The sequence below is a fragment of the Rattus norvegicus genome, chromosome 20, assembly GCF_021556685.1.
Source record: "Rattus norvegicus strain SHRSP/BbbUtx chromosome 20, alternate assembly SHRSP_T2T, whole genome shotgun sequence".
Taxonomy (NCBI): domain Eukaryota; kingdom Metazoa; phylum Chordata; class Mammalia; order Rodentia; family Muridae; genus Rattus; species Rattus norvegicus.
Window position 1 is genome coordinate 7397806 of NC_141553.1, and position 27580 is coordinate 7425385.

General features: G+C 50.3%; 2 protein-coding genes across 2 annotated transcripts; one reads left to right on the plus strand and one right to left on the minus strand.

The window, feature by feature from the left end:
* Window positions 1-5420: 5420 nt before the first annotated feature.
* Clps (colipase) lies at window positions 5421-7600 on the minus strand. Its single transcript, NM_013139.2, is given in 3 exon segments — window positions 5421-5641; window positions 6023-6145; window positions 7463-7600. Coding segments are annotated over 3 exon segments (339 nt in total). The 5' UTR covers window positions 7547-7600; the 3' UTR covers window positions 5421-5509.
* Window positions 7601-17195: 9595 nt separating this feature from the next.
* Window positions 17196-27246, plus strand: Lhfpl5 (LHFPL tetraspan subfamily member 5). Its single transcript, NM_001013906.2, is given in 4 exon segments — window positions 17196-17891; window positions 20960-21196; window positions 23965-24010; window positions 26837-27246. Coding segments are annotated over 3 exon segments (660 nt in total). The 5' UTR covers window positions 17196-17479; the 3' UTR covers window positions 23976-24010; window positions 26837-27246.
* The last annotated feature ends 334 nt before the right edge of the window (window positions 27247-27580 follow it).

A 27580-nucleotide genomic window follows, 5' to 3' on the forward strand; every position in this document is an offset into this window, starting at 1 on the left:
ACACCTAACCCACACCTTCTAATAGTGCCACTCACTGGGCCCAGCATATACAAAGCAAAACACTGGGGGACCTGAGTTCAGTCCCTAGAACCTCCAAGATAGAAGGAGAAAACAAGTTCTTGCAAGCTGTTCTCTGACTTCACCTTGTGTGCTCTGGAACCTACCATGATAGATAAATATAATAAAAATAGACAATTATTAAGATGAAATATCTTAGGGGGAAGGACCTTGTGATGGGGAACTGGGTGAGGGAGGGCTGCAGTCAGGACAGAAAGTGAATAAATAAAAAATGTAGAGAAAAGATGAAATATGTTCCCTTCTACCAGGCTTAGCTATAGGAGAAAGCAGGGGCAGCCTCGAACAGGCCATGCCCTTAGCTGGACAGCCGGTTTAAATTAAGTTAGCCAATCCTGAGTAGAGGCATTAAAAACACACACCACACCACCCAGATCCTTAACCAATCTTTGTTTCTGTGACTCAAAACTGAGTAAATTATGTTCTGTCTTGGGCTCAGAGGCGTTTCAAACACCACCCTGCCTGCCTGGATGCTGCCATGCTCCCGCCTTGATGATAATGGACTGAACCTCTGACCCTGTAAGAGTTGTGTTGGTCCAGCTGGAGAGATGCCTCAGTAGGTAAGAGCACTGACTGCTCTTCCAGAGGTCCTGAGTTCAAATCCCAGCAACCACATGGTGGCTCACAACCATCTGCAGTGAGATCTGAAGCCCTTTTCTGGTGTGTCTAAAGACAGCTACAGTGTACTTCCTTCCTTCTTTCTTCCTTCCTCTCCTTTTTTTTTTTTAATAATCAATGCATAAACTTACGTGTGCACATCCGCGTGTACACACGCATGAAGGTCAGACCTGCAGGAGTCAATTCTTGTCTTCCACCAACGTTGAGTCCTGAAGACTGGAATTCAGGCTGTCTCTCTTAGCCACAAGCACCTTTACTGGGTGAGCCATCTTGCCAGCCCAACTCTCTCTTCCTAGCTGTAATGCTTGCTTGTGGGCTTGTTGCCCTGTAGTCATTAGCTACAGGTGTAGAGCCTTTTTTGCTGCAGGACTATAGAGGACTGGCCTGATGTTGCTTGCATTCTAACGATGATACTGGTTCCTCAAGACCTGGTTGCCCCAGAGATGAGAGTCTGCAAGTGGGGATTTAGCTCAGTGGTAGAGCGCTTACCTAGGAAGCGCAAGGCCCTGGGTTCGGTCCCCAGCTCTGAAAAAAAAAAAAAAAAAAAAAAAAACCAAAAAAAAAAAAAAAAAGAAAATATGGCCCTGAGGACTGGCCAATTGGAGTTAAGAACAGCCCAGATGAAACATAGTAAGTAATAACTTGGGGTTATCAATAGGAAATCGATTCTAATAGCATAGAGAGTAGGTATCTGCCCAGCTCTAGTGCTGGTTAAGGCTTACTGTAAACATAAAGGTTGTGTGTGGTTTTTATCCGGGAACTAAATAGTCAAAGGCAGGTAGAAACCCTGGATTGTGATTAAAATTTTCTACAACAAGAACATTTAAATGCCATTGTGTTACTTACCTGGCAGTGTTGGCACTGGGCAGTAAGCCGGATGTGATGGCTCATGCCTGTAATTCTAGCACTCAGGTGGCTGAGGCAGGAGGATTGCTTTCAGTTCTAGGAGCGCTTAGGCTAGAGAAGCCTCTTTCCTAAAATGATGTCATCACTCATTTAGTCTTTTTCCAATCATCCCGTGTCTAAGGTAGCAGAGATCAAATCCACCAGTGACCCCTTCCTTGGGATGTTTCTACCTGGCTAATGGAGGAGATGTGTAGTCTTTGGACAGAGCAGAAAAAGAGCGTAATTGTGGCACAAGAGAGGAATTCCAGCCCTGATGTTTGGCCAATGCCTTCAAACCTACCCCTTCCCATTAGCCCTACACGTGGAAGGGAAATAAACCACACAGCCCACAGCCCTCCATAGATACTAAAAAGTTCAGACCATACATATTAAGGGTGGTTCTAAGGGATGCTCACCCTGACTCTTCCCGCCACTACAGAGTGTCCTGTCATTGTCTCTTGTCTCCCATCCCACTGAATGCTTCATGCTGGAATCTATGAAACTTTCATAGCTTCTGGACATAGCTAGCATCATCAGTCTCAAGTAGTGTGTGTGTGTGTGTGTGTGTGTGTGTGTGTGTGTGTGTGTGTGTGTGTGTTTGGGTGGGGGGCTTATTTTCGCAATCTGTAGGCATCTAGAAAGCACTTGAATTCTCCAATTCTCTCCCCTTGCTGTGACCCTGGGAGCTATTTTTCTTTCTTTTTTTTTTTTTTTTTTTTTTTGGTTCTTTTTTTTGGAGCTGGAGAACGGGGGACTGAACCCAGGGACTTGCGCTTGCTAGGCAAGCTCTCTACCTCTGAGCTAAATCCCCAACCCCACTCCATTGTTCTTAGAACAAGGACTATCTACAGGATAATGAGGACTTTCTACATTGTAGCAAGGAGTTTCTCATTGTAAAGAGCTTTCTACATTGTATCAAGGACTTCTTACATTGTGCCAAGGACTTTCTACTTTGTAACAAGGACTTTCTACTTTGTTAACAAGGAAAAAGACTGGATAGGAAGGAACTTAAAATCTCTCCCCACCCAATGAGGTCCTGACCATAAACCAAAGTTCTATTCCACTACACCCTCCCCAACACATCAGAACTTGAGTTTATTCTGCATAGTTACAGAGTAGGGGTAAGGACCTACACACAGGAGCATGGGTGACCCCAAAGCAGCTGCCGCCCTGGAAGTCCGCCCACCCTCCCCCACACACTGCACCCACATTGGCTTCCTCATGGTTTCCTCTATGAAGTACCTTATTCCAATCTACTTCATCCGCTTCCCTGAGACCACCCACTCCCTCTCCAGGCCTCAAGCAATTAGGGCGGAATTGCAGTTGTCTGGGTGGAGAGGCTGGAGAATCAGATGATAGTCACATGACCTACACTGCACACTGCAACCCCCAGTGCAGCTGAACTCCTGAATGGTGGTTGTTTAGCTGGGAGGACCGTCCTGTACAGCACATATCCATTGCTCTTTCTTTTTTTCCCCCCAGAGCTGAGGACCGAACCCAGGGCCTTGCACTTGCTAGGCAAGCGCTCTACCACTGAGCTAATTCCCCAAGCCCCCCATTGCTCTTTCTTCTGGCCTGTTTCTCCTGTTAGCCCAGAACCACAGGTCCACATGACCTCTCCTCACAGCCTTGGATTATATGGTCATGACACAGTAGGGGCCAAGCCTTTAGCTGTACCCTAACAGAGCTCTTCACTTCTGGACCACAACAACAGCGGCTATCCCCTGTCCTCCAGCAACAGCTTGTTTTAAATGTGTCTCCCCTCTGGAGGGTGCAATCCTCTTCAGCTGCTACTACCCTAAGGCTATATTGTCTGGGAGGGCAGGCAGCCTCTGAGAGTGGCAGGAGAAAGCGGCAAGTGGCATAACAGAGGTTGTGTCCAGGATGACTAGGAGAAACAAGAAAGGTTCTGGGGTTTGGGCTCTGGCTGTCAGAGAGACTAAGGGACATGGCCCCTGCCCTGAGCTCAGAGGGCTCACTCCACTTATTAAGCAAATACTGGATAAGTAATTTTTCTCAGGATTAGGGGGTCTGGGAACTGCCACTCAAGGCAAACTCTTTGTGTCACAATGCGCACAATTGGATCAGACCAAGTCTAGCTGCAAGGGAGGCTGGATGGCCCTGACTGAGAATTCATGATCCTTCTCCCAGAGCTGGGCTTGCTGCCTCCTCAAGTAATACTGGGGTTCCACTATTAAGAAAGGGGTCGGGTTGGGGATTTAGCTCAGTGGTAGAGCGCTTGCCTAGGAAGCGCAAGGCCCTGGGTTCGGTCCCCAGCTCCGGAAAAAAAAAAAAAAAAAAAAGAAAGGGGTCAAGGGGTTGGGGATTTAGCTCAGTGGTAGAGCGCTTGCCTAGCAAGGACAAGGCCCTGGGTTCGGTCCTCAGCTCCGGAAAAAAAAGAAAAGAAAAAAAAAGGGGGGGTCAAAGCCCCAACGTGAGGAGCTTTCAGTACCCCTTCTATGATGCAGGTCAGGTGCAGAGGCAGAAGACACACTCAGCCTCGAAAGGGAGCCACAGCGGTGTTTTTGCACGTATCTAGACTGACCACAGTGCTCATGGTATGCTAGGTTCACCGGGGCATGAGGAAAGCCTCTTCAGTGTGCAGAAGTGCCAAGGGGGTTGGGCTCCACAGAAACAAAGGACTGCCAATCACTGTGGCTGCTTGAACAAACCTTTCTCCCAGCAAGCCCGGCGCTCAGAGTCACCTGTTCTGAAATTCTGGGCCAGCAAGATGGCTCAGCAGGTGATTGCTGCAAAGCCTGATAACCTGAGTTTGATTCCTGGGACCTGCACGTGGAATTTGCCTTCTGACCTTTGAACCCTATAATGCTCTTCTTCACCCATAAAATAAATAAGTCCTCAGCATAGTTTTACATGTACTTGGTCTCAGCATTCAGGAAGCAGAGGCACATGGATCTATCTCTGTGAGTTCGAGGCAGGTCTAGTTTACCTTGTGAGTTCTTGGCTAGCCAGAGCTACACGATGAGACCCTGTCTCAAAAATATTACAGTTTGGGCTGGAGAGATGGCTCAGCAGTTAAAAGCATTGACTGCTCTTCCAGAGGTCCTGAGTTCAAATCCCAGCAACCACATGGTGGCTCACAACCATCTGTAATGGGATCTGATGCCCTCTTCTGGTGTGTCTGAAGACATTGACAGTATACTCACATACATGAAATAAATTAAATCTTTTTAAAAAAATATATAGTTCCTCATATTGGGGTGACCCCTCCCAAGCATAAATTACCTTCATTACTATCTCAGCCCTGTAATTTTGCTACTGTCATGGATTGTGACATAAACATCTGATATATGCAACCCCTGAAAAAAAGTTGTTCGACCCCCAAACGGGTCTTGACCCACAGGTTGAGAAATACCAGAACAGGAGACTGTCTTGATCAGATGCAGGGTCCCAGTGCATCCCCACTGGAGGCCTGTGCACCTGCCTGCTTGTCCCTAGGGCCTCAGAGAGGCGGTGCCATGCCTGGAGCTTGCTTTTTCCTTTTAAAGATTTGTTTATTTATTCTATATAAGTACACTGTCGCTGTCCTCAGACACACCAAAAGAGGGCATCAGATCCCATTACAGATGGTTGTGAGCCACCATGTGGTTGCTGGGATTTGAACTCAGGGCCTCTGGAAGAACAGTCAGCGCTCTAACCACTAAGCAACCTCCCCAGCCCCTGGAGCTTGCTTCTTGAGCTCAGTTCTAGTCTTGCCTATTCCCCAGGCTGTCCTGGACCCTCAGTCTCCACATGCCCTTCTGCCCTGTTGGGACCCTGGCCCTGGTAGACAAAGGCTAAGGAGAGCTCTGCTTGCACAGCAAGGACAGGCAGAGGCAGACAAGGTTGCAATGGGCTTTAATTGCCAATGGGTGACTCAGATGGGGCGAGTGAAGGGAAAGGGAGAGGTGGCCCAGCTCACTGCACGATCTCACTGCTTGGAGCGGGTGGAGTCGAGGCAGACGCCGTAGTTGGTGTTGGTGATGGCGCCAATGATGCTCCTGTCCCCCTCACAGGTCAGGCCCCGCTCACAGGGACACCTGTAGTAGATCCCATAGAGGGTCTGTAGAGACAGGGACAACAGAGTCACCAATAGTGGAAGACTTGGTTATCTTTTGCTCCCTACTCGGCTGGGAACTGGCTGCCTGGTACTTCCCAGGGTGTTCCTGACTGCCTTACCAGGGGACCATGGATTAGGCCTCCTTCAATACTTCTACTCACTTAATGGTGCAGAGGGGCCTCTAGTCACACACCTGTGGAGTGGGAACACACACACACACACACACACACACACACACACACACACACATCTAGGGATCAATGTGAAAGTCAAATGGGATCATGGGATAGACTCAACCTTTGACCCCCCTTCTCACTCCTTAGACATTCCATGCCCAGGCGCATCCCCCCCACCATTTCATCCCCAAGCCTCCAGGGCACACACCTTTGGGGAGCACTCGCTGTTCTCCATGGCCTTGTGTGTGCACCGGGCGATGCCCAGGATGGTGTCATGTTGGCAGCATCTGCTCTTACACTGCATACTGTTTACGCAGATCTCACCGTCCTCCTGCAGGGACAACCTGTCTCAGCCCGAACCCTTCCCCCATTGCCCATTCTCCAGAGTTCACCCCCCCACACCTGACCCCCCTCTACCACAGCTACAATCAGCACCTCCTTTGATGAGGTGTGGAATGTCACCCCCGGATCTGGGGCAGGAGGTAGGAGGTGGCAGAGAAGTTGTCCTGGAATGCGGGTCTACAGGTGGCCAGCCACGGGCACCTTGGTGCCTTGCACAGATGCCACCAAAGCAGGGTCTCCCACATTTCCTCCATTCCTTCCTTTTTATGAGACAGGATCTCACAGTCCAGACAATAGTGGAATTATGTACCCAGACTAACCTCAACCTGTGACACACACACACACACACACACACACACACACACACACACACCCGCCTCAGCCTCCCCAGAGGTAGGATTATAGACAAGCATAAAATGCTTGACGTTACCCACTTCTTTGAAGCCATCTCTACACAGCACCCCACATTTATTGGGCACGGAGGCACCAGCCTTTAACCCCAGCGCTGGAGAGGCAGAATCAGGTGGCTCTTTATGAGTTCAGGGCTAGCCTGGTCTACAAAAGAAGTTCCAGGAAAACTATGGCTACACAAAGAGATCCTGTCTTAAATGAGCAAAAGACTCTACCCTTGTCCAAAAGACATGTACAGAGATTTCTGGGCTGTCCTGGACTAGCCTACCCCCCCCATGCCTTCCCTGGGGCTGCTAGTCATGCAGGACTTGCCCCACTGAGGCATGATGGGAAGATAGCATGAGTCCCAGCACAAGCTCCAGCCCTAGTTTCCTCTGCCTGGCTCAGTGCTATGCTATGAGGATAAACTATAAGGATGTGGCTCAGTGGTTAAAAGCACTGACCGCTCTCCCAGAGGTCCTGAGTTCAAATCCCAGCAACCACATGGTGGCTCACAACTGTAATGGGGTCTGATGTGTCTGAAGACAGCTACAGTGTACTCATATATAATAAATTTAAAAATTAAAAAGAAAAAGAACTGTATCTGGCACACAGAATGGTATCATTAGAAGGATCATTCATTGCTGTGATCTTTCTTAGAAAGTTGTTAGTCTTTAAGCCATGGGAACCTTCCTATCCAGGGTTCTAGACAAGCCCTAGGACTGTGTCTTCGTAGAGAGCACCCTCTAGGTCAGAGTTGTCCTCTCTCTCTCTCTTGGGATGATGACCTGGGGAAAGGCTCCAGAGTATAGCTGAGAACTCAGGTAGAGATGTCCTATTTGAGTGGCACCAGAGGTCTGAAGCCAGGCTTACAAAATCCCCACAAGACTCTGACAGCTCCCTAGCTATTCCTTACCAGGTTGATAAAAAGACCCCGGGGTCCAGGAGCTGCATAGGCCACGGCAACGAGGGTTACAAGCAGAACAACAAGGACCTTCATGGTGACTGGTACGGCTGGGGTGGATGGGAGCTGGCAGTTCAGATGGCAGAAGGCAACAGCCAACTGGGGCGGTGGGCCTTTAAAGGGGCCCTATCTACACGTGACCCGCCTTCTGCACACTGTACAGCTGGCCACAAACAGGCACAGATGTGGTCTGTCAGCCGGGGGAGGGTCCTGATAAGATAATTGGCAAAGGTCGTATTAGCCGTGAGTGTATGGACGTATTTGTGTGTGCGTGTGGTGTGTGTGTGCGCACAGGAACTCGAGCTTGAGTTCATGGGAATGTGGGTCATGCTATCGCATTACAGTTAAGATTCCGGGACTAAGACTTTCAGTGGTCGAGTGCTTGCCCACCCAGCAAGGTCCTGGGTTTGATACCTAGCAGCACAAATAAGGGGGAAGCGTGGGGGAGGATCCGTGTGAGGGAGTACCGGGAGGAGAGGGGGGCTAATATTGGGATGTAGAGTGGACAAATAAATCGGTTAATAAAAAGAAAGTGTGGGGAGGACCCTGGAGGAGGAACCATACACGTTATCAGCGGGGCGAGTTAGGGAGCCTAGTGTTCTAGTTCAGCTTTCTCGTCTGTAGCCAGGAGTGACTGCAGGAGCCCGGAGGTTGGACTGAACGTGGATCTCCATGTGCAGTCTGTGTTAATTGGAAACTCCTGAAGTGCATTTATATTACATGAGGCCATAGCATAGCGCTCTGAATCGGACTGTCACCTGAGAGCTCCGGAGGTCTGAGCTGGCGACTTGAGCTCCAAGACAAGGCAAGGCTGGGGTGACGTACAAGAGGAACCTAAGGTATATTTGTGTATATGGGGCCTGCCCAATTTGGGTGTGAGATTTTAGGCGACAAGCGACTTAGGTCCTTACCCTTATGATTCCTTCCATGCTTGTTGGGGATTCCTGGGTCTACCCTGGCTAAGACATGCATGTTCTCTGTCGAGCAACCCCCTGCCCTGTCCCTGTCCCAGGGAGCTGTCTCACCAGGCAGTTACAGCTCTGCTGCTCCCTCTCCAGTGACTCACTCAGCGCCTGCAAGTTCAGTATAAAAGCTGTAACTCCCAAGCTGGAGAGATGGCTCAGCGGTTAAGAGCACTGTCTGCTCTTCCAGAGGTCCTGAGTTCAAATCCTGGAAACCACATGGTGGCTCACAACCATCTGTAATGGGATCCAATGCCCTTTTCTGGTGTGTCAGCAACAGGATGCTCATATACTTTAAATAAATATAAAAAAGAAGCCGCACCCCACTGGGCACAGGGGTACCCACCCATCCTCCATCCTAGCACCCCCACCCCGTAGTTAAGGCTTGCAGTCACCCTGCTCCCTTGCCAAGGTCATGTATAGACCCGTGTACTCCCTACTGCTGCCTGGGAATGAGGAGGTCTCTGAGCCTGGCGGTGCAGGCTGGGAAGGGTCCAGCTGCCTGAGTGTGCTCAGGTGTGCAAACAGAGAGGCTTTCCCTGAAGGTCTGCTTGCTGCCGCCACTCCCGATCCCAGGAGGTGGGAATCTGCTCCTGGGGCCTCAGGTTGGGGTGCTTCTGGGCACTGCTTTGATCTTGGCCAGCTTGGGTTCAAGTATCAGCACTTAGGAATGACCTTGGGAGTCATTTAACCCTGAATTCCTGAGGTCGGAACTCCGTCACCAGCTGGAGGAACCAGCCAAGAGACCCTTGGCATGAGAGGAGCAAATGTGGGGCGTGGGGCGTGGGGCGTGGGGCGTGGGGCGTGGGGCGTGGGGGAAGTGCGAAGATTCTGCCACATCACCTCATTTTTTTTTTTTTTTCAGGGTCTTGGGTTGGAAGCCTCTCACCCCTTGTCCATTCATTTCCTCAGCCCTGGATCTGCCAATGCCCCAGATCCCCAGGCCCTGGGAGATGAGGGACAAGGAGACCATCAGAGTTCTTTCTTCAAGCCCTGCCCAGCAGCTCTGTAAACAGCAGAGACCACTGAGACAGTGCGACTCCAGCTGCTTGAAAGCAACTTCTCCCCAGGCTGAAGTTTTGACCACTAAGGACACATGGAGTGGCAAAGAGAACTTCGGAGATGCTGCACTTCCTGATGCACACGAATTGATACCTTTTTAAAAATCCCAAAACCCAGGAGGCAGAGGCTGGAGGCCTCTGGTCTATAGAGACAGTTCCTGGACACCCCGGTTTACATAGAGAGATCCTCCTGTCCCACCCCTCACCCTACCCCCTCCAAAAAACCAAACCAAACCAAACAAAGCAAAGCAAACCCTGAATCCTTCGGGTTTAACCACCTCCTTCCCTAATCCAGGGAGAGATTCCCTCTGAGTTTTCTTCTGAAACCAAAACAGCCACAGGGGGGCGGGGGGGGGGCGCAAGGGGCAGGAGGCTGCACAGTGTTGGTGAGAAAAGGCACGAACTCTGGTGAAATGCGGTGGTGGTGCACACCTGAAACTCCAGTATTCCAGAGGGAAAGATGGACAGGAGGACAGAGGCTGGACCACAGGACTCTCTCTCTCTCTCTCTTTCTCCCCTCTCTCCCAAGCCCCCTCCCCCAGTTTATAAAGACCTTTCTCTCCACAGCCCTGGCTGCCCTCAAACTCAGAGATTCACCTGCCTTGATCATTAAGGCCAGGCCTTTGGTCTTTTATTTAAAAACAATTATATTAGATTTATTTAGATTAATTTATTTAGATTTTATAAGCTGGGAGTGATGGTACATGCTGGTAACCCCAGCACTTAAGGTCCATCCTTGGCTATGTAGTGAGTGGTAGATTAGCCTGGGCTGCAGTGACCCCTGTTTCAAAACAAACAAACAAACAAACAAACAATAAAAAGAACTGACTGGGGGTTGGGGACTTAGCTCAGTGGTAGAGCGCTTGCCTAGCAAGCGCAAGGCCCTGGGTTCGGTCCTCAGGTCCAGGAAAAAAAAAAAAGTAAGAGTACTGACTGCTCTTCCAGAGGTCCTGAGTTCAAATCCCAGCAACCACATGGTGGCTCACAACATCTGTAATGAGATTGGATGCCCTCTTCTGGTGTGTCTGAAGACAGCTACAGTGTACTTATATATAATAAATAAATAAATAAATAAATAAATAAATAAATAAATCTTACTTGAGACTAGAGTATGGTAGGTATTTACTGATCAGCTATAACAGGATGATCCCACAAAGTTTGTGTCGTCTGTGTCCTGTCCACTCTGGGTTAAAGTAAAGTCTCGTTGCAGTGGGCACACAGGTAGGCTATGCTGGAGAGGCAGACAGCAGGATTGTGAGTTTTAAGCCACCCTGGGCTACACTACAAGATTGTTTCAAAAACAAAACCAAAAGCTGGGTGTGGTGTGATTGAGGCAGGAGAATTACTGTAAGTTCAAGGCCAACCTGAGCTGGTATGAAATCCTGTCTCTTTAAAAGGAAGGGGGACTGAGGGGATGACTCAGTAGGCAAAGTGCTTGCTTCAATACCATGATCTCTGGAGTTCTTCTAAATCACAAGAAAGCAGGCAAGTGCAGCAGCTGCCTGTCACTGGGTCTCCAGGAAGGCAGAGACCGGACCCTGGGGTAAACTGGCCAGCTAGACCAACCGCAGACTGCTTCCGGTTCCGCAAGAGACTGACTCAACACATAAAGCAGAGTAGTCACAGAAGACACCTGAGGTTGGCTTCCCACCTCCATATGCACACATGACCTCACACATACATGCATACACCCCCCAGGCATACACGCATGTCCTCATGCACATGTGACCCTACACACATGCACACACGTCCTCACACATGTGCTCACACACATACACACATGCACATATACCCTCACACACATGCACACAAGTCCTCATACACACATGTACCCACACACATGTGTTCATACACGCATGCACACATGCCCTCACACAGGCATACACCCACACGAATTCGAACATGCATACTCATAGACTTGTCAGAGATAATGGGATGTAGCTTTGGCTCTGTCGCCGTGCGAGGGCTGAGCCGTGCTCCGCGCAGCTGCTTGCTGACCTTTCCACAGCTCCTAACCCTTCCCGCGCCTGTATTTTGTTTAACCCGTATCAGTCAACCTTTAAAAGGTACTTGTTTGATGTGTATCCTTTTGATTAAAGATGTGGTTTTGAAAAAAAAGGGACGAGGAAGTGGATTTGAGGCTATCAGTTTCTTTGTGGCTCTCCCCTTTTTTTTTTTTTTTTTTTTTTTTTTGGTTCTTTTCTTCGGAGCTGGGGACCGAACCCAGGGCCTTGCGCTTCCTAGGCAAGCGCTCTACCACTGAGCTAAATCCCCAGCCCCTGTGGCTCTCCCCTTAACCGTGCCTTTCTTTGCCAAGCCTCCTGCCAAGGCTGCAACAAAGTGGGACCACAGAATCTGTGGCCTCACTGCCGCGCGGTGGCAAGAGGACAATTGTTGTTACTATATTATATGTATGGATAGTTTGCTTGAATGTCTGTCTGTGTACCATGTGGGTGGGTGCCTTCAGATCCCTCGGGATTGAAGTGTCGGCGCTGAGGATCGAACCAGGTCCTCTGAAATGTCAGCCAGCGCTCTTAACTGGTGCAAGTCTTTACACTCTGTTGTGCGGTTGCCTCACCTGTCCTCTGCCCAGGGATCCCACACCAGCCCCGCTTTACCGTCCCGCCCTTGCCAGTGCAGTGCACAGCGGCTCGCACACGATCACCTGATTATTCTGTAGCTGAGAGGCTAAGCTGCCAGTGATCCAAGTGGAAGAACCGCAAGAGAATGAAAGTTGTTATTGTGTAGACAGACATCACAGGAAAGAAAATTCAGACCAGTGCGGAGCGCCCCCTGGTGGTTGAGGGTTCCCACGCGTTCAAGCCCGGTCTGTCTCTGCCCATCAGGGGTGCACACATGGCTCAAGCCTGCCTAGGTTGGCTCCTGCTCCGGTGTACTGAAGCCTCGCGTTCATTCTCGCTAATCTCTACACTGGACGCCGCGGTAGTGAGGCCGACCTGGGATTTCCCGAGTTCCACGCACGAACCTCCCCATGATCCATTTAGCTGCTTCCACTACGTGGTCCCCGAGATGAAACTCAGGTCCCAGGCTTGGTGGCAAGCTCCCGGACTCGCTGAGCCCTCTTTCTGGTCCGCGGTCCTGTTTTTGTTTTACTATATGGACACGATGTCAAACAGACCAAATATTTATTTGTGTGCTCATAGATAAGCGTTGCCATTAGACTTGGTGAGGGACGCTTCTGCGGTGGGCGACAGTTAATGCAGAGACTAGTAAAAGCGTCGTGCATCAGTGCCCGGGGAGTACTTAGCCCTGAACGGGACGTCTACGTGCAAGGCTCATGGAGAAGAGGGACAGGCGGTTACTGGTTGCTGGGAGAGGGCGTTCTTCAGTGGTGTAACCACCAGTTGGTAAATAGGGCTTGTTTAGGTAAAAACTCCCCATCCATGCTTAAATGCGGTAGGCCAAGAGTTAAACAAAAACAAAAACAAAAACAAAAAACAATGTTAAAGTAACAAAGGGTTCAGTGGGAAGGGGAGGGGATAACAGATATGGGGTAGGGGGTAATCATCAAAGTATGCGTGTGTGTGTGTGTGTGTGTGTGTGTGTGTGTGTGTGTGTGTGTGTGTGAAATTATAGAATAGAGCCAGCCTGCCTCCATCTTGGGTTTAAAGCCGTCTTATAGTAAAGACGAACTAGGCCCATTCCTGTTTATGATTAAATCTGCTTCTCAAGGATCTGGCTATGCCCCACCTGTAAGCCTAACTGCAAACGTTGGTTCCTGCAGTGCCTGCTCCAGGAATGGTGTCAGGTCTTCGTTTCAGAAAGTCGTTTGTAACCGTCTTGCAACCCTATCTTTGTTTAAAAGTTTAAGCCCACCTCGTTGTTGCCATGTTGGAATCCTGTCCTTGTTTCTGGAGGTCCTTATGACGAACTTGTTCTGCTTATGTTCCTCCACTGGTTGCATTTTTGGCCACAGTGTTTTTTGTTTGTTTGTTTGTTTTTTTCTTTTTTTCGGAGCTGGGGACCGAATCCAGGGCCTTGTGCTTGCTAGGCAAGCGCTCTACCACTGAGCTAAATCCCCAACCTCTACTGCCATCGGTTTTTAAACATTTGGGGGCTGGAGAGATGTCTCAGAGGCTCAAAGGGTGACAGCACAGGCTGTTCTTACCGAGGACCCAAGGTTCCTTCCCTCTTCACATGGTGGCTCGCATTTGTCTGTATCTCTGGTCCCAGGGGATCTAATGCCTGCCCTCCCTCCTTTGTCCTCCCAGGGCACCAGGCATGCAAGTATACAGACACACACACACAGGCAGAGCATCCGTGTATATAAGATAAAAATAAATATAATAATAAAATAATGTTTTGAAAGTTAACACCTGGGGGCTGGAGAGATGGCTCAGCGGTTAAGAGCACCCGACTGCTCTTCCAGAGGTCATGAGTTCAATTCCCAGCAACCACATGGTGGCTCACAACCATCTGTAAAGAGATCTGATGCCCTCTTCTGGTGTATCTGAAGACAGCTACAGTGTACTTATATATAATAAATAAATAAATCTTTAAAAAAAAAAAAAAAAGAAAGAAAGTTAACACCTTCAAAGTCAAGTAGAGTAGCACGGGACTACAGTCCTAGTACAAATGCGGTGGAGACTGGAGCATCCGGGAGGTCAGGAGCATCCTTAGTTATGTGGAGAGTTTGAGCTCAGTCTGCATCCCCTGAGACCCTGTCTCAAAAGTAAAGAACAGAAAGGTGGTAGGTGATCCAGGAAGGCACTGAAGTCTTCTGGCCTACACATGCATGTACACTGCAGACACAGGCACATGCCACACACATTGGTCTATCGGTTTTCCTGTTGGGTTTTGAGTTCTGGATTTCAGACAAGGCTACAAGGTTGGCTGGCTTGAGAGCCAGTAATGATGATGTCCAGCTCAGCCTTGGCAGATTCTTGTCATGAGTCTGTGTGAGCACAGGTAAGCTAGGCTGAAGAAGGCCAGCTAGCATCCCCTGCATGATCCGCCCCCCCCCGAGCACACTGAACTGGGACCCATGTCCTCTTCAGTTGTGTTCCGATCTTCAGGTCTTCAGCTGCTTCCCAACCTCTATTTAACTTTCCAAACTTTTTTTAAAATTAATTCATGGGGTTGGGGATTTAGCTCAGTGGTAGAGCGCTTGCCTAGGAAGCGCAAGGCCCTGGGTTCAGTCCCCAGCTCCGAAAAAAAAAATTAATTCATTCATCGTGTACACACCAGAAGAAGGCATCAGATTCCATTACAGATGGTCGTGAGCCACCATGTGGTTGCTGGGATTTGAACTCAGGACCTCTGGGAGAGCAGCCAGTGCTCTTAACCACTGAGCCACCTCTCCAGCCCCCTAACTTTCCAAACTTAAAAAAACCCTCCACCCCTTCACTGAGCCATGCCCAGATCCTGCCTCTCAGTTTGGTGGCTCTCACATTCTCAGTGACATTGTGTCCCATGTGTCCCCATAAAAATACTTGCCGCTGGGTTCAGGGTGCACTCAAATGATGTAGGATCTCCTTATTCAACGTTTCTAAGGGTAAGTGGAAGTAATATGGTTAAAAACTAGAAAGAGGGCTGGAGAGATGGCTCAGCGGTTAAGAGCACCGACTGCTCTTCTAAAGGTCCTGAGTTCAATTCCCAGCAACCATATGGTGGCTCACAACCATCTGTAAAGAGATCCGATGCCCTCTTCTGGTGTATCTGAAGACAGCTACAGTGTACTTATATACAATAAATGAATAAATCTTTAAAAAAAAAAACTAGAAAGAGAGACGTGGTGCGTGGGCTGGAGAGATGGCTCAGTGGGTAGACACTGACTTTCTTCCGGAGGACCTGGGTTCCTTCCTCAGCACCCATATGGTGGCTCACAACCGTCTGTAATCCCACTTCTAGAATGCACAGACCTACGTGCAGGCAACACTCCCACACAGTAAACAAAAAAATAAGAAAATCTCTTTTTAAACGTATGTAAATGTGAAATTCTTGGGCTGAATAAAAATATATTTTAGACGATTCTTAATTCGATACTTCTGTATAGATGCCACCCCCGTGAGCCGCCATGCACAGGTTCTGGGTTTGTGGGTAGTTAGAGCGTGTAGAATCCCACCCCTTTGGTGCCTACCTTTCGGGAAGCCCTGAGTGCCATCCTGGTGGGACCATGGTACCCCCTCAAACACTTTCTCTTGTTGCTGACTGTCTAGAGCAAGAGGGGTCCCCAGTCATGTGTCCACAGAGATTGCCAGTGTGTTTATTGACTTAGTAAGTGCTGGCTCTGTTGTCTAAATCGGAACTCCATACTTTTTTTTTTTTTTTTTTTTGGTTCTTTTTTTCGGAGCTGGGGACCGAACCCAGGGCCTTGCGCTTCCTAGGTAAGCGCTCTACCACTGAGCTAAATCCCCAGCCCCGGAACTCCATACTTTTAGCAATGTCTCGCAGTAACCTAGGCTGGTCTTGAACACGGAATAACCCTCCTGTCTTAGCCACATAAGAGCTGGGGTTATGGATGTGAGTAGCCACGCCCACTCAAAGTCCAGTGCTGTGTTTGGTTGGTTTGCTTTCTTGTTGGTTGGTTGGTTGGTTTTTTTTTTTTTTTTTTTGGAGACAGTGTCTCACTATGTGGCTCTGGCTGTCCTTGAACTCATGATATGTACCTGCCTCTTCCTCTCAAGTGCTAAAATCAAAGGCTGTGTGCACCACCATTGCCTTTAAAGCCCAGCTTCAAAGGGCAGGTTTTAAACATGTCTGTGACTTCTGTGAACTTAGGTCCTTAAACTTGAATGACAAACGTTTATCCGCTGAGCAATCTCTCCCGCCTAAAGCCTGTGTCACATCTTACTTAGCTCTTGACTGCAGGGTTATAAAGGGTTTGTTCTTTTATGTATACTTCCCTGGACGACGATGACGACGATGATTATTATTATTTTTTTATTATTTATTATTATTTTATTATTTGGTATTTTACACTAGCCATGCAGTTATCTAAAAAAGAAATCTGGGTATATAGGGTTTATTTCCTTAGTTTTTGAGACAGGATCTTATGTGACCTCTCCTAGTCCTGATCCCCTTCCGATTCCTCAGTGCTGGGGTTACAGGTGTGAGCCACCACACCCAAAAGAAAAAAATTAAAAATTGAAATAAAAATTAAAACTAGAGGCAAAAGACTGTGTGTTGGACACACTGGCAGTTCCGTTGGAGTTTGGGAAGGCTCTGGAAAATGAACTCTGCTATTCTTTATTACTGCGGGGTTTATTGCCTTGCCTCACGGTCCTTGCAGACAAGAGATCTGGAGCCTCCACCCTGGTTTTGGCTATTATTGACTGGAAAACCAAGCCAAGCCACAGTCAAAACTTGAGGCCCTCGGGATGGAGAGGTGGTGCTGCTGCAGCTGGTGGGAGGGGGAGGTCCCCGAAGAGTGGCTAGGGGTGTAGAGGACAAGAAGCGGGTTTTGCAGCTGGATTCAGCGGAAGGAACGTGGCACGCGGCCCCACCCTCTGGAAGGAAGAGAAGGTGCGGGTCCCAGATCCCTTCCCCTCCAAGACCACCGCTCCCGGTATATCCCTGCGGCCTACGGCCCCGCCCCTCTCAAGCCCCGCCCCCGAGCCCTGGCGCTGGCCGCGGTGCTGAAACGCGTTCGGTAGAGCCGGCCAGGCGGGGCCTGAGAAGGGGAGCAGGAGGGGCGGGCAGGCGGCGGCGCAGGCCCAGACCCAGGCCGACTTTGAGGAGGAGGCAGACTCGAGCCCATCCTGGTCTGGGCGGATACAGGCGTCTGGGAAGCATCTCTTGCGGAGCCAAGGTTGACCTTGGCCTGCTTCGCTCCCAGCTAACTGGGAGAATGCTCGCATTGCGTCATGACCTCAGGCTGCTCCTCACACCAGGCTGAGGACTGACCCACGACCTGGCCTTCTACTCCCTAGATCTGTGGTCCTGCACCCAGCCAGCGCCTCCGACCTAGCCCAGCCGCCTTCGCCATGGTGAAGTTGCTGCCAGCCCAGGAGGCCGCCAAGATCTACCACACCAACTATGTGCGAAACTCGCGCGCCGTGGGGGTGATGTGGGGCACACTCACCATCTGTTTCTCGGTGCTGGTCATGGCCCTCTTTATCCAGCCCTACTGGATAGGCGACAGTGTGAGCACGCCACAGGCTGGCTATTTTGGCTTGTTCTCGTACTGTGTGGGCAATGTGCTGTCGTCGGAACTCATCTGCAAGGGCGGACCTCTGGACTTCTCCTCTATCCCCTCCAGAGCCTTCAAGACCGCCATGTTCTTCGTGGCCTTGGCAATGTTCCTCATCATCGGCTCCATTATCTGCTTCAGCCTGTTCTTCGTCTGTAACACAGCCACGGTCTACAAGATTTGCGCCTGGATGCAGCTGGCTGCGGGTGAGTAGGGTTGCTGGGAGGGCACGTGGGGCGCACTCAGGGAACAGCTGTGGCTTTCCCGTGAAGGGAAAAGCTCTGGGCCTTCTCCTACTCAGTGTTCCACAGAAGATTCCGAGTAGAGCTCAGGGTATAATCAGTAGAGGCCAAGGCTGTAGCAGACCAGATTATGGGTGTGAGCCTAGGAGATAGATTATAGGTCCCACCAACTGAGAGATAGACACAAGAGGACCGCTGTGAGTTCTGGGCTGCAGTGTGAGACTATCCGAGACTCTAAGAAAGAATGAGTCAGGGCCTAGGGGATGGCTCAGCTGGTAAAGATGCTTGCCACCAAGTCTGACACCTTGAGTTCAGCTTCCAGGACTCATGTCCCGTAAAGAACAGACTCTGTCAAGTTGTTATCTGACCTCCATGTGGCATGTTCCATGAGTGCATGTGTAACACACATGTACACACACAACTAAAAGTAAAAAAAAAGGGTGGTGGTGGTGATGGTGGTAGTGGTGATAGCAGTATGCCCAGGCAGAATGGACACAAACTGGTCCACTCCATGCTATCGAGTTCCTGAGCCAGGGAGAAGTGACGGGAGGGGGCACATAGTTCTCGGTGGACGCAGTCAGGTATACCAAGGAACACCACACCACAGGCGTGCACAGTCAGAGGGAAGAGGAAGACTATTGCCCTGTGGCCTAGGACCCAACCCCCAGGCTACGGTAATGGCCCTTCCCAGATCTCTGGCCTCACTCCCTGCTTCCTCCTCATCTCCAGCTACTCTCATGGAAGAGTCCAGGATTTCAGAGTGCCGCTGTGACGAAGACTGGGATCTCTCTCTTTCACTGTGGAATGAAAGTCTTTGAGAACTCTGTCAGTAATTATGCCACTGTTTTGTGAGGTGGTGGTGCAAGGCCTACCCGGCACCCTTTAACACCGTGTCAGGTAGGGGGCTGCTTGCAGGGTCCCAAGGCAAGGCATCTCCTGCCTGCTTTCCTGTTTTAGGCTCAGGTGGCCCTCTTGGTCCTTGGGACAGCTGATCTTGGAGCTCAGAAAGAGACAGTCTAACAACTCATCAGCAGCCTTTGGTCTCTTTGTCCCTGACCTCCTACAGATGTCTGTCAAGGGTGGTGGGACTGGAGAAGGGGCAAACTGTCTGGACATCATTGGGTAGCATAGCATTGCCTTGGCGGGGGTCAGAGGGTTGTGAATAACAGGTGTCTCAGGCAGGCAGAGCTGGAGGGGACCCCGGCTGTAGATGAGGAACGGGACTGACAGAGGGTTATTGCTGGCCAAGGCTATAGCAGACCCACTGGCAAATTAGAACCTGGGACAATTAAGATTTCCCCCCCTAAATTAGATGCATTCCAAGACCATTTTTATTGAACCCATATTTTATAAGCATGGTTCACAAAAATACTTCATTTTCTGGCAAAGCCTCACCACAGCCCAGTATTGAGTGTTCCTGCATTTGCAAAGATCTGGTTCTGACTTGGTGAGCTGGTTAGCAAGTAAAGGCAGACCTGATTCCCAGTCTGACACCCGGGCCACTCCCCAGCCCCCCATCTCTAAGCCTCGGCGGGCAGTAAGGGACAACAGGCTGTGATGGTCCTATGGTCCCCCTCCAGCATCGTCCACAGGACCACCAGGCTATCTGAGCCAGGCGCTATCTGGGTCACAGAGCTGATGGCGCAGGTGGCTAAGTGCCATCCCATGAAGCATTTATGTGGAGTGAGGACAAAGGTGGTATCATGTTCTGCTCTGTGTCCGGGAGGAGAGGGCTGAACAGGTGTGCCTCAGAGCCAGCAACTGGGGGCTGCGTCTGTTAGCTCAGTATTTCCCACAAAGCCAGAGATGGGGGTAGGGATGGGGGTGGGTGGGAGAACAGAATTGATGCCCCTGCAAAGGTTGGGGAACTGAAGCTTAAAACAGCAGCAGAGCTCGGGGCGCCGGCTGAACACGGGCTCAGTTGTTTTCCCCGAGTCTTGGTAACCTCCTGTCTTAGTGAAGTTGTGTTATTATACAAATTCCCGATCTCCTTATCTCTCGTGGCTCTGGAGCCCGGGTAAGTGAGTCAGGTGTTGGTGCAGTGTGGTTCCGGTGAGGGTCATCTGCTGACTTCCTCTTCTGCCCACAAAGGATGGAAAAGGCAAGAAGCCTCTCTGTGTTCCCTTTTTAGTAAGAATCTTTTTTTTTTTTTTCTTTTTCCTTTTCGGAGCTGGGGACCGAACCCAGGGCCTTGCGCTTGCTAGGCAAGCGCTCTACCACTGAGCTAAATCCTCAACCCCAAAACCTCACCTTCTGATATCACCACTCTAAGGGCTAAAACTTCACCATACAGCTTTTGGGGGATTCAAATTGTTCAGCCCAACATGCATAATCAGTAGCGTGTAGTACCCCATCCCTTGAGGGTCCTGTGAGGATGGGCTGATATCGTGCATGAAGAGCAGCGTCTAAGGACTTGGCAAATGTAGGGCCCGCAGTCAGGGAGAAACAAGAACCTGGAACTGCAGTGACCTGAAGCACAGCTCAGTGAGGCCTCTGCTTTCACCGATCTGGGTTGTTTCAGCAGAGGGAAAGAGCATGAAAGCTTCCTGAGGAACATGAGAAGCTGGGGGTAGGGCTGGTCCCTGTGTCCATTGGCTTGAAGGTCCTGGGTCATGAGGCGTGCCATGATAATGAAAGGCCCTCCTGATCAGAACCATCACCTGCCTCAGCATTACGTGTAATTCAGGGGTGGGGGGATGAGTGAGGGAACGTCTCTCAGAGGAGATGCATCTTGGCTGGGATCAGATGCCAGAGGGCTCTGGAGCCAGCGTAGGCCTTGCTGAGTCCAGGGTGGTACTGGGAGAAGCGCAGGGTGATATGGGGCAGAGCCACCACCCTGGCTGAAGAGCCCAGCCTCTGCCTCTCTCCTGACTGCTGGACCCCAGTGTTCTGGTTTTGTGAGCTTCGTTTGGCTTTTCCACTTGTATTTTACGTAGACGGAAGAAGCTGCCCTTTGTGTTTCCCGAGGCTAACCCAGAGACCAGAAGGGAGGTGCACAGGCTGACGCCACTGGTGCCTTCTTGTCTCCTTAGCCACGGGCCTGATGATCGGATGTCTGGTCTACCCAGATGGTTGGGACTCCAGCGAGGTGCGGCGCATGTGCGGCGAGCAGACGGGGAAGTATACGCTGGGCCACTGCACCATCCGCTGGGCCTTCATGCTGGCCATCCTCAGTATTGGAGATGCACTCATCCTCTCCTTCTTGGCTTTCGTGTTGGGCTACCGGCAGGACAAGCTCCTTCCAGATGACTACAAGGCCGATGGGAACGGTACCTGTCTTCCTCCATAGGGATAGCCTCCCCTGGGGCTGTGGGTGGAGAGGTGGGTATGGTGGTGGCTCTCAGAAGCCAAGCGTGTCTAGGTTTCTTCAGTCAAGACCAGCAGCCATGCCTGCCCTCCCTGAGAAAGGCCATCAGTGGAGCGTTGGAAGCTGGCAGGTTATTCAGAGGAGACCTGGGAGCACGTCTGGGGGAGCTAGGTGGGGTTGCCCTGGGAGGCACTGAGGCTGGGTTAAGTCATGGGGGCGGGGGCGGGGGCGGGGGCGGGAGGTTGGCAGGTGGAGAGAATGATGGGGAAAGAAGACATGAACTGCTGGGGAAGTTTGTGCCTGGTGATCTTAAAAACATGGTGGTGCTGAACGGACAGCTCCTGCAGTGACGCTGCTGCACACAGGCTCCCAGGCTGCCTCTGTCTGCCCAACTCCGTTTGCCACCAGCCAGCTACTGCTGACGTCAGGGGAACGGGGTGGGAATGGCACAATCTCTGGGAAACCTTCCCTAATGATTCGCTTTGGACTCCTGCTCTCTGGGATTTTATGCCTGTTTTCCTATGGCTCTGCCTTCCAATGATCCTGAGGGGCTTTTCCAGTGTCTGTCAACCTAGCCGGAGAGCAGCACCTGACTTACAGCCTCAAGATTACCAAATACCGTTGCTAGCATGTGGCCACCATTACACCTGAGGCACCTTAGGGATCTCCCCAGTCTTTTTTTTTTTTAAAAGATTTACTTATTTATTATATATAAGTACACTGTAGTTGTCTTCAGATACACCAGAAGAGGGCATGGGATCTCTTTACAGATGGTTGTGAGCCACCATGTGGTTGCTGGGAATTGAACTCAGGACCTCTGGAAGAGCAGTCCGTGCTCTTAACCGCTGAGCCATCTCTCCAGCCCCTCCCCCCAGTCTTTTGAGAGAAAGTTCCATCACATGAGATCTTGAACCTGGACTAGAGGCAGTGGCAGACTCTTACCCACTGCTGGCCCCAGGGCCAAGGACACTGCATAGGAGAAACTCAGAAGCCAGGCCTCCTCTAGCTGAGCCTGAAGCCCACCCGTGTGTGACTGATGATGGGGACTGTACATTGCCAGAGATGGGTGGGGTATCTTTCCTTCACAGGGGGGCTCTTGATGCTGCTGGATTCCCCAAGAACCCTATTTAGGGGAAGAAAATGAAGTGTTTACAGAGGGCCCATGCAAGGCTGGGATAATGTTTGCTTATAAGGGCCATTGTTACCCCTGCTCGCAGGAGCCTTGTGAGGCAATGCGTGGGCAGGGGTTCCCAGCAGCACCCTGCTCAGACAGCATCTTCCCCACAGTGCAGGCTTTCTCTGGAGAATGGGTCAGGAACACTGCGCATAGGTCCTTAAATCTGTCTTCTTATGTGCCCTGTGCTTTTAGCTGTACTCAGTCTCTCATGTCCACAAGACTCCTTCAGTCAAAGAGACATGTTTAGTCATACAAACCCTCTCTGAAGAGCCTCTTACACAGGTGGTCTTACCCACTGATTAAAGTGGCAGTCACCACCTTCTCCCTCCTTTCCTGGCTCCTCTCAACCCCACACACCCGTTTTCAGCCTCTCCAGATCTCCCCCGCCCCTGGATTTTATTCCCCTACTATCACCTGGGTGGGCCTTGCTTGGCTGTTATGGCTGAGCGCATCTGGTTAACAATCTTCAGTGGGAGCAGAGGCTGGATAAGAAGGTAGGCCTCCTTCTTCCCAGGAAAGTCAGAAGACTGGCTCAGCCCTGCCCCTTCCCTTCCTGGGTAGAAGGAAAAACATGCTGGCTTCCTGTATCAGAATAGGGTTCAGTCTTGATCCCACTGTTAGCTGACTGCCTAGATTTTTTTTGAACCTCAATTTCTTTTTCTTTTAAACCTCATCACTTTTTTTTTGAGGCAGTTTCCTGTGTAGCCCTGACTGTCCCGGAACTCACTCTGCAGAGATGTACCAGCCTCTGCCTCCTGAGTTGCTTCATTTTCCCTTCATTTTCGTTTAATACGGATGGTTCTTTTGCTTCATTTTGCCCTGTGCATCATATGTATTCAATGCATGGAGGCCAAACGAGCACCCTCTTCTGATCCTTTGGGCCTGGGGTCACACACGGGTGTGAACTGTCATGTAGGTGCATGTAGTGGCACCTGGGTCCTCTAAGAGCAGCCAGTGCTCTCCCCCCCCCCCCCCCCCCGGAGCTGGGGACTGAACCCAGGGCCTTGCCTAGCAAGCGCTCTACCACTGAGCCAAATCCCCAACCCCGCAGCCAGTGCTCTTAACCACTGTCTTTTCAGCCCCCAGACTTCACGTTCTGCATCCCAGCCTGTAGGCCATCAAGTTCTATGCTTTCAGTGAATTGATTCTGTATCGGTTATATTAGCAACAGTGACGTTGTGCTGAGGGTTGGCTATTGTGTGGGAAACACCAATCACAACCCTCTGCCAGTATAGCACTTTAATCCCAGCACTCAGGAGACAGAAGCATGTGGATCTTTGAGTTTGAGCCCAGCCTGGGCTAAACGAAGAAATCCTATCTTGAAAAAGAAAAGAGGGGTTGGGGATTTAGCTCAGTGGTAGAGCACTTGCCTAGCAACCGGAAGGCCCTGGGTTCGGTCCCAAGCTCCGAAAAAAAGAAAAAAGAAAAAAAAAAGAAAAGAAAAAGAAAAGAAAGAAAAGTAGATAAGAAAGAAAGTTGAATCTGGTGAGCCGGGAGCACACAGAGATTACCTGCAGAGAGGTTCTGTCAGGAACACTGTTCTCTTTCTCCAGAGGAAGTCTGAAGCCATGAGGTGCTGGCGAGCGACTCTCCTGGCAGGTGAGTGTGCAGGGGAGAGCCTCAGGCTGGGGGGTGGGGGGAGGAGGTGGGCAGCCTCAGGCTGGGGGAGTGGGGAGGAGGCAGCCTCAGACGGAGCTGTTTGGGACACAGGAGAGTAAGCTTAGGTCTCCAGCAGATGTAACATCTCAGAGAGTGACTCTGAAATGGGTGCAGTCTGGTGAACAGAACAGAACATACTGGGAAGCCATTGTTATAGCCATTAAGCACTTGTTTTCAAAGAGTTTTAAGCGATTTGTAAGAAAAGGACTGGAAGACCTAACCCAACAGAGAACAAGCCACGGGGTGGGGGTGGGGCAGTTCAATAAAGCCAATCTCACAGAGATAATGGAATTATCTGGCAGGGTAAATCTCTGCTCCTGCAGAGCCGAGGGAACAAGGAACGGCCAGCCGGCCTCAGTGCGAGTCCAGAAGCACTGTGTACTGATTTCTCTCTAGAGAGCCATCTGCTCCTGCTTCCCGGAGGTCTTGGATTAAAGGTGTGGCTGCCACACCCAGCCTCCAGCTGATTTCTCATTTAGCTTCCAAAATGACTTAGAAATTAAGAGAAAAAACCAAAACTACAAAAAAGCCAGAAATCACCTCAAGTGTCTTCTCCGATAACTGCCGTTTACTGAGGCTCGAGGCAGTCTTGTGCACACATGAATTACGTTCATTTAAACGGCTCTTAGTTGGCTTTCTGTTGCCCTGTTAAATCAGTGATGATGGTGGTGATGAGGATGGGGGTGGTGGTGATGAGGATGGGGATGGTGATGATGAGGATGGGGATGAGGATGGGGATGGTGGTGGTGATGAGGATGAGGAGGTGATGATGGTGGTGATGAGGATGGGGATGGTGATGATGGTGATGGGGATGGTGGTGGTGATGAGGATGAGGAGGTGATAAGGATGGGGATGATGATGAGGATGGGGATGGTGGTGGTGATGAGGATGGGGATGGTGATGATGATGATGAGGATGGGGATGGTGATGATGGTGGTGGTGGTAATTAGCAGAGTTCCATTTAGAGCAGTCCCACACTTCAGTGGTTTTGGTCACCAGGGAGAGCTTGTTCAAAGGCAACTCTGCAGTAGCAGGAGGGAACCAGCGACAGTTTTTCTAAACAACTTCCTGCAACAGGAATCACACTGTTAAAAAGCACAGCTGAGTGTCTAGACGAATCCTTCTCATGTTCCTCCGGTGTCCACTGCTGACCCCACATCAGAAGCTGCTGTGCCGCTTCAAAGGGACTACACTCTTCCTGCCCACATCTTCATGTTGACTGTGCTGCTGCCGATCAGGAATTCACTGGGTGATGATGCAGGCCTTTAATCCCAACACTCAGGAGGCAGGCAGATCTCTGAGTTCAAGGCCAGCCTGTTTTCAGAGTTCCATGACAGTCAGGGGGTTACACAGAGATACTCTGTCTCAACAAACAAACTATATATATATATATATATATATATATGTGTCACAGTGTGTGTGTGTGTGTGTGTGTGACAGAGAGAGAGAGAGAGAGAGAGAGAGAGAGAGAGAAAGAGAGAGAGAGAAACAACTTATGAACTTGACTGGTTTTCTCCTTCCACTGTGCATTGAACTTCGGTTTTCAGGCTTGGTACAGCAATTATCTTTCACACTGATATATCTAGCTGGGTCCTATATTTTTTAATTGACTTTTAAAAATGTCATTTTATAATTTAGCACATTTTATAATTTAGCAGCAGTCTTCTTCTTCTTCCTCCTCCTCCTCCTCCTCCCCCTTTCTTCCTCTGCTCCCATTTTTCAGGCCATTACTTCCCTGGCAAAGAAAATTAGGACTTGGATCCTTCAGAGATGAGAACTTTCCCTCCGGTTTCCTGTTCTCAGCTCCTCCAGGCCTGGGGACACAGTCTCAGCACAGGGCAGAAGCCCTCAGCTTCCTACTGCCCATAGACAGCTCCTACAGAAGTGATCCCCATGAAGATACCTAGGGGCTGAGTGGCAGGAGGGTGCTTACCCAGAGAGCCAGGTTTCCTTCCCAGCTAAGGATTCCCACCAGCAAGTCCCTTTACTCTTTGGTGGCCTCTCTGCTACCCATTAGGTTTGAGTTCATACCTAGACACCCGAGAGCCTTAAGACTTCAGCCAATAGTGAAGTAGCTGGACGCTGGGGTTCAGCAGGTCCCCTCTGCTTCTTCCCTGGTCTCATATTCCGGCTCAGAGATGGGTGAGGAACAGAGACCAAACAGGATCAGGAAATGCCTAAGCTGAATTTGACTTCCCGCGGGAAGGGAAACTCACATTCCCACAGTACTCCAGCTGGAGCTGGCTCCTGGCTTCAGAAATTTGCCATTTACATGAAAGTAAATTTTCACAGGACTTTTGGGATGCTTTTGTGAGAAACTTGGGATTCGACCTATCAGATGGGTGATCGTTTAGGTGATAGTTCGCTGTAGCAAATGACAGCTCTACTCCCTGCAGGGGGAACCTGTTAATGACCCTGAGAAACGGGATCTGGGCTTCCCCCATTTAGGTGGGGCCTGTCCTCTCAGGTGAAGGGGGTACAGTCAACCCTTGATAACCCACCCAGGGCGCTGCTTCCGCTGCAGTTCAGAGGCTCGGGAGATCGTCCAAGCTATCCTTGTTGAATAGCTGCTTATAGAGTGCTGGCTGGGAAGGCAGCCCGGTAGGGATGGCACCCGCCTTGCATGTGTTTTTCCCTCCTCAGCACTGGAGGGAAAAACGGTGCAGAAACTACTAGAATGGGATTCGATCTTGTCACCTGCTCCATAGCAGCAGGCTTGCGGGAATGATCGCCCTCACGTGTTCATTTCCTAATACAATTTTCCAGCTCACAGTCCGGCCGATGCCGGGCCTCCCTCACTGTGTGTGCCACTCATGGTGGGCTCCTTGGAGGTCAGAAGTTTCCAGAAACCACACTACCTTCAAGTTCTGCGCAGATAACTGTGGTGATCCAAAGAAGATCCCCGGGTGTGTGGCGCACCTGCCTGCAGCCTACACTGTGCCTTGAAGCAGGAACGGTGGATTTCACCAAAACCTTCAGGTTTAAACAAAGGCCGGGTTAAGAGAGACCTGCAAGTCGGATAATCCCGGAGAGTTGCCTTTTTGCCCTATCTTAGCGGGGACAGAATTCCGTCCCATCGCTGACAATGATTATGGTTCTTACAGTTTTTAGGCAGCTTCTCTTTCAAACTCTCAGTCATCCTCAAAACCATGCAGAATAAAAATCAGTGAGGCTAATGCTTGTCTTACCCTCTCGTGCTATGCCTTTTGTGGTGGCCTTGGACTGGAGAACAGACATGCCCGGGGTGCAGGAGTCACTTGGTCAGTTAGCTCTGAGCAGACAGAGGGAGGACCTGGGAGGAGGCTATAGCTCTTACCCAGCATGCACCAGGCCCTAGATCTGATCCCCAACACTAATAAAAACAAAACAAACAAACAACAACAACAAAAAAAACCCCAAAAGCTGGCCAGAGAGGTGGCTCAGTTAAGAGCACTGACAGCTCTTCCAGAGGTCATGGGTTCAATTCTCAGCAACCACATGGTGGCTCACAACCATCTGTAATGAGATCCC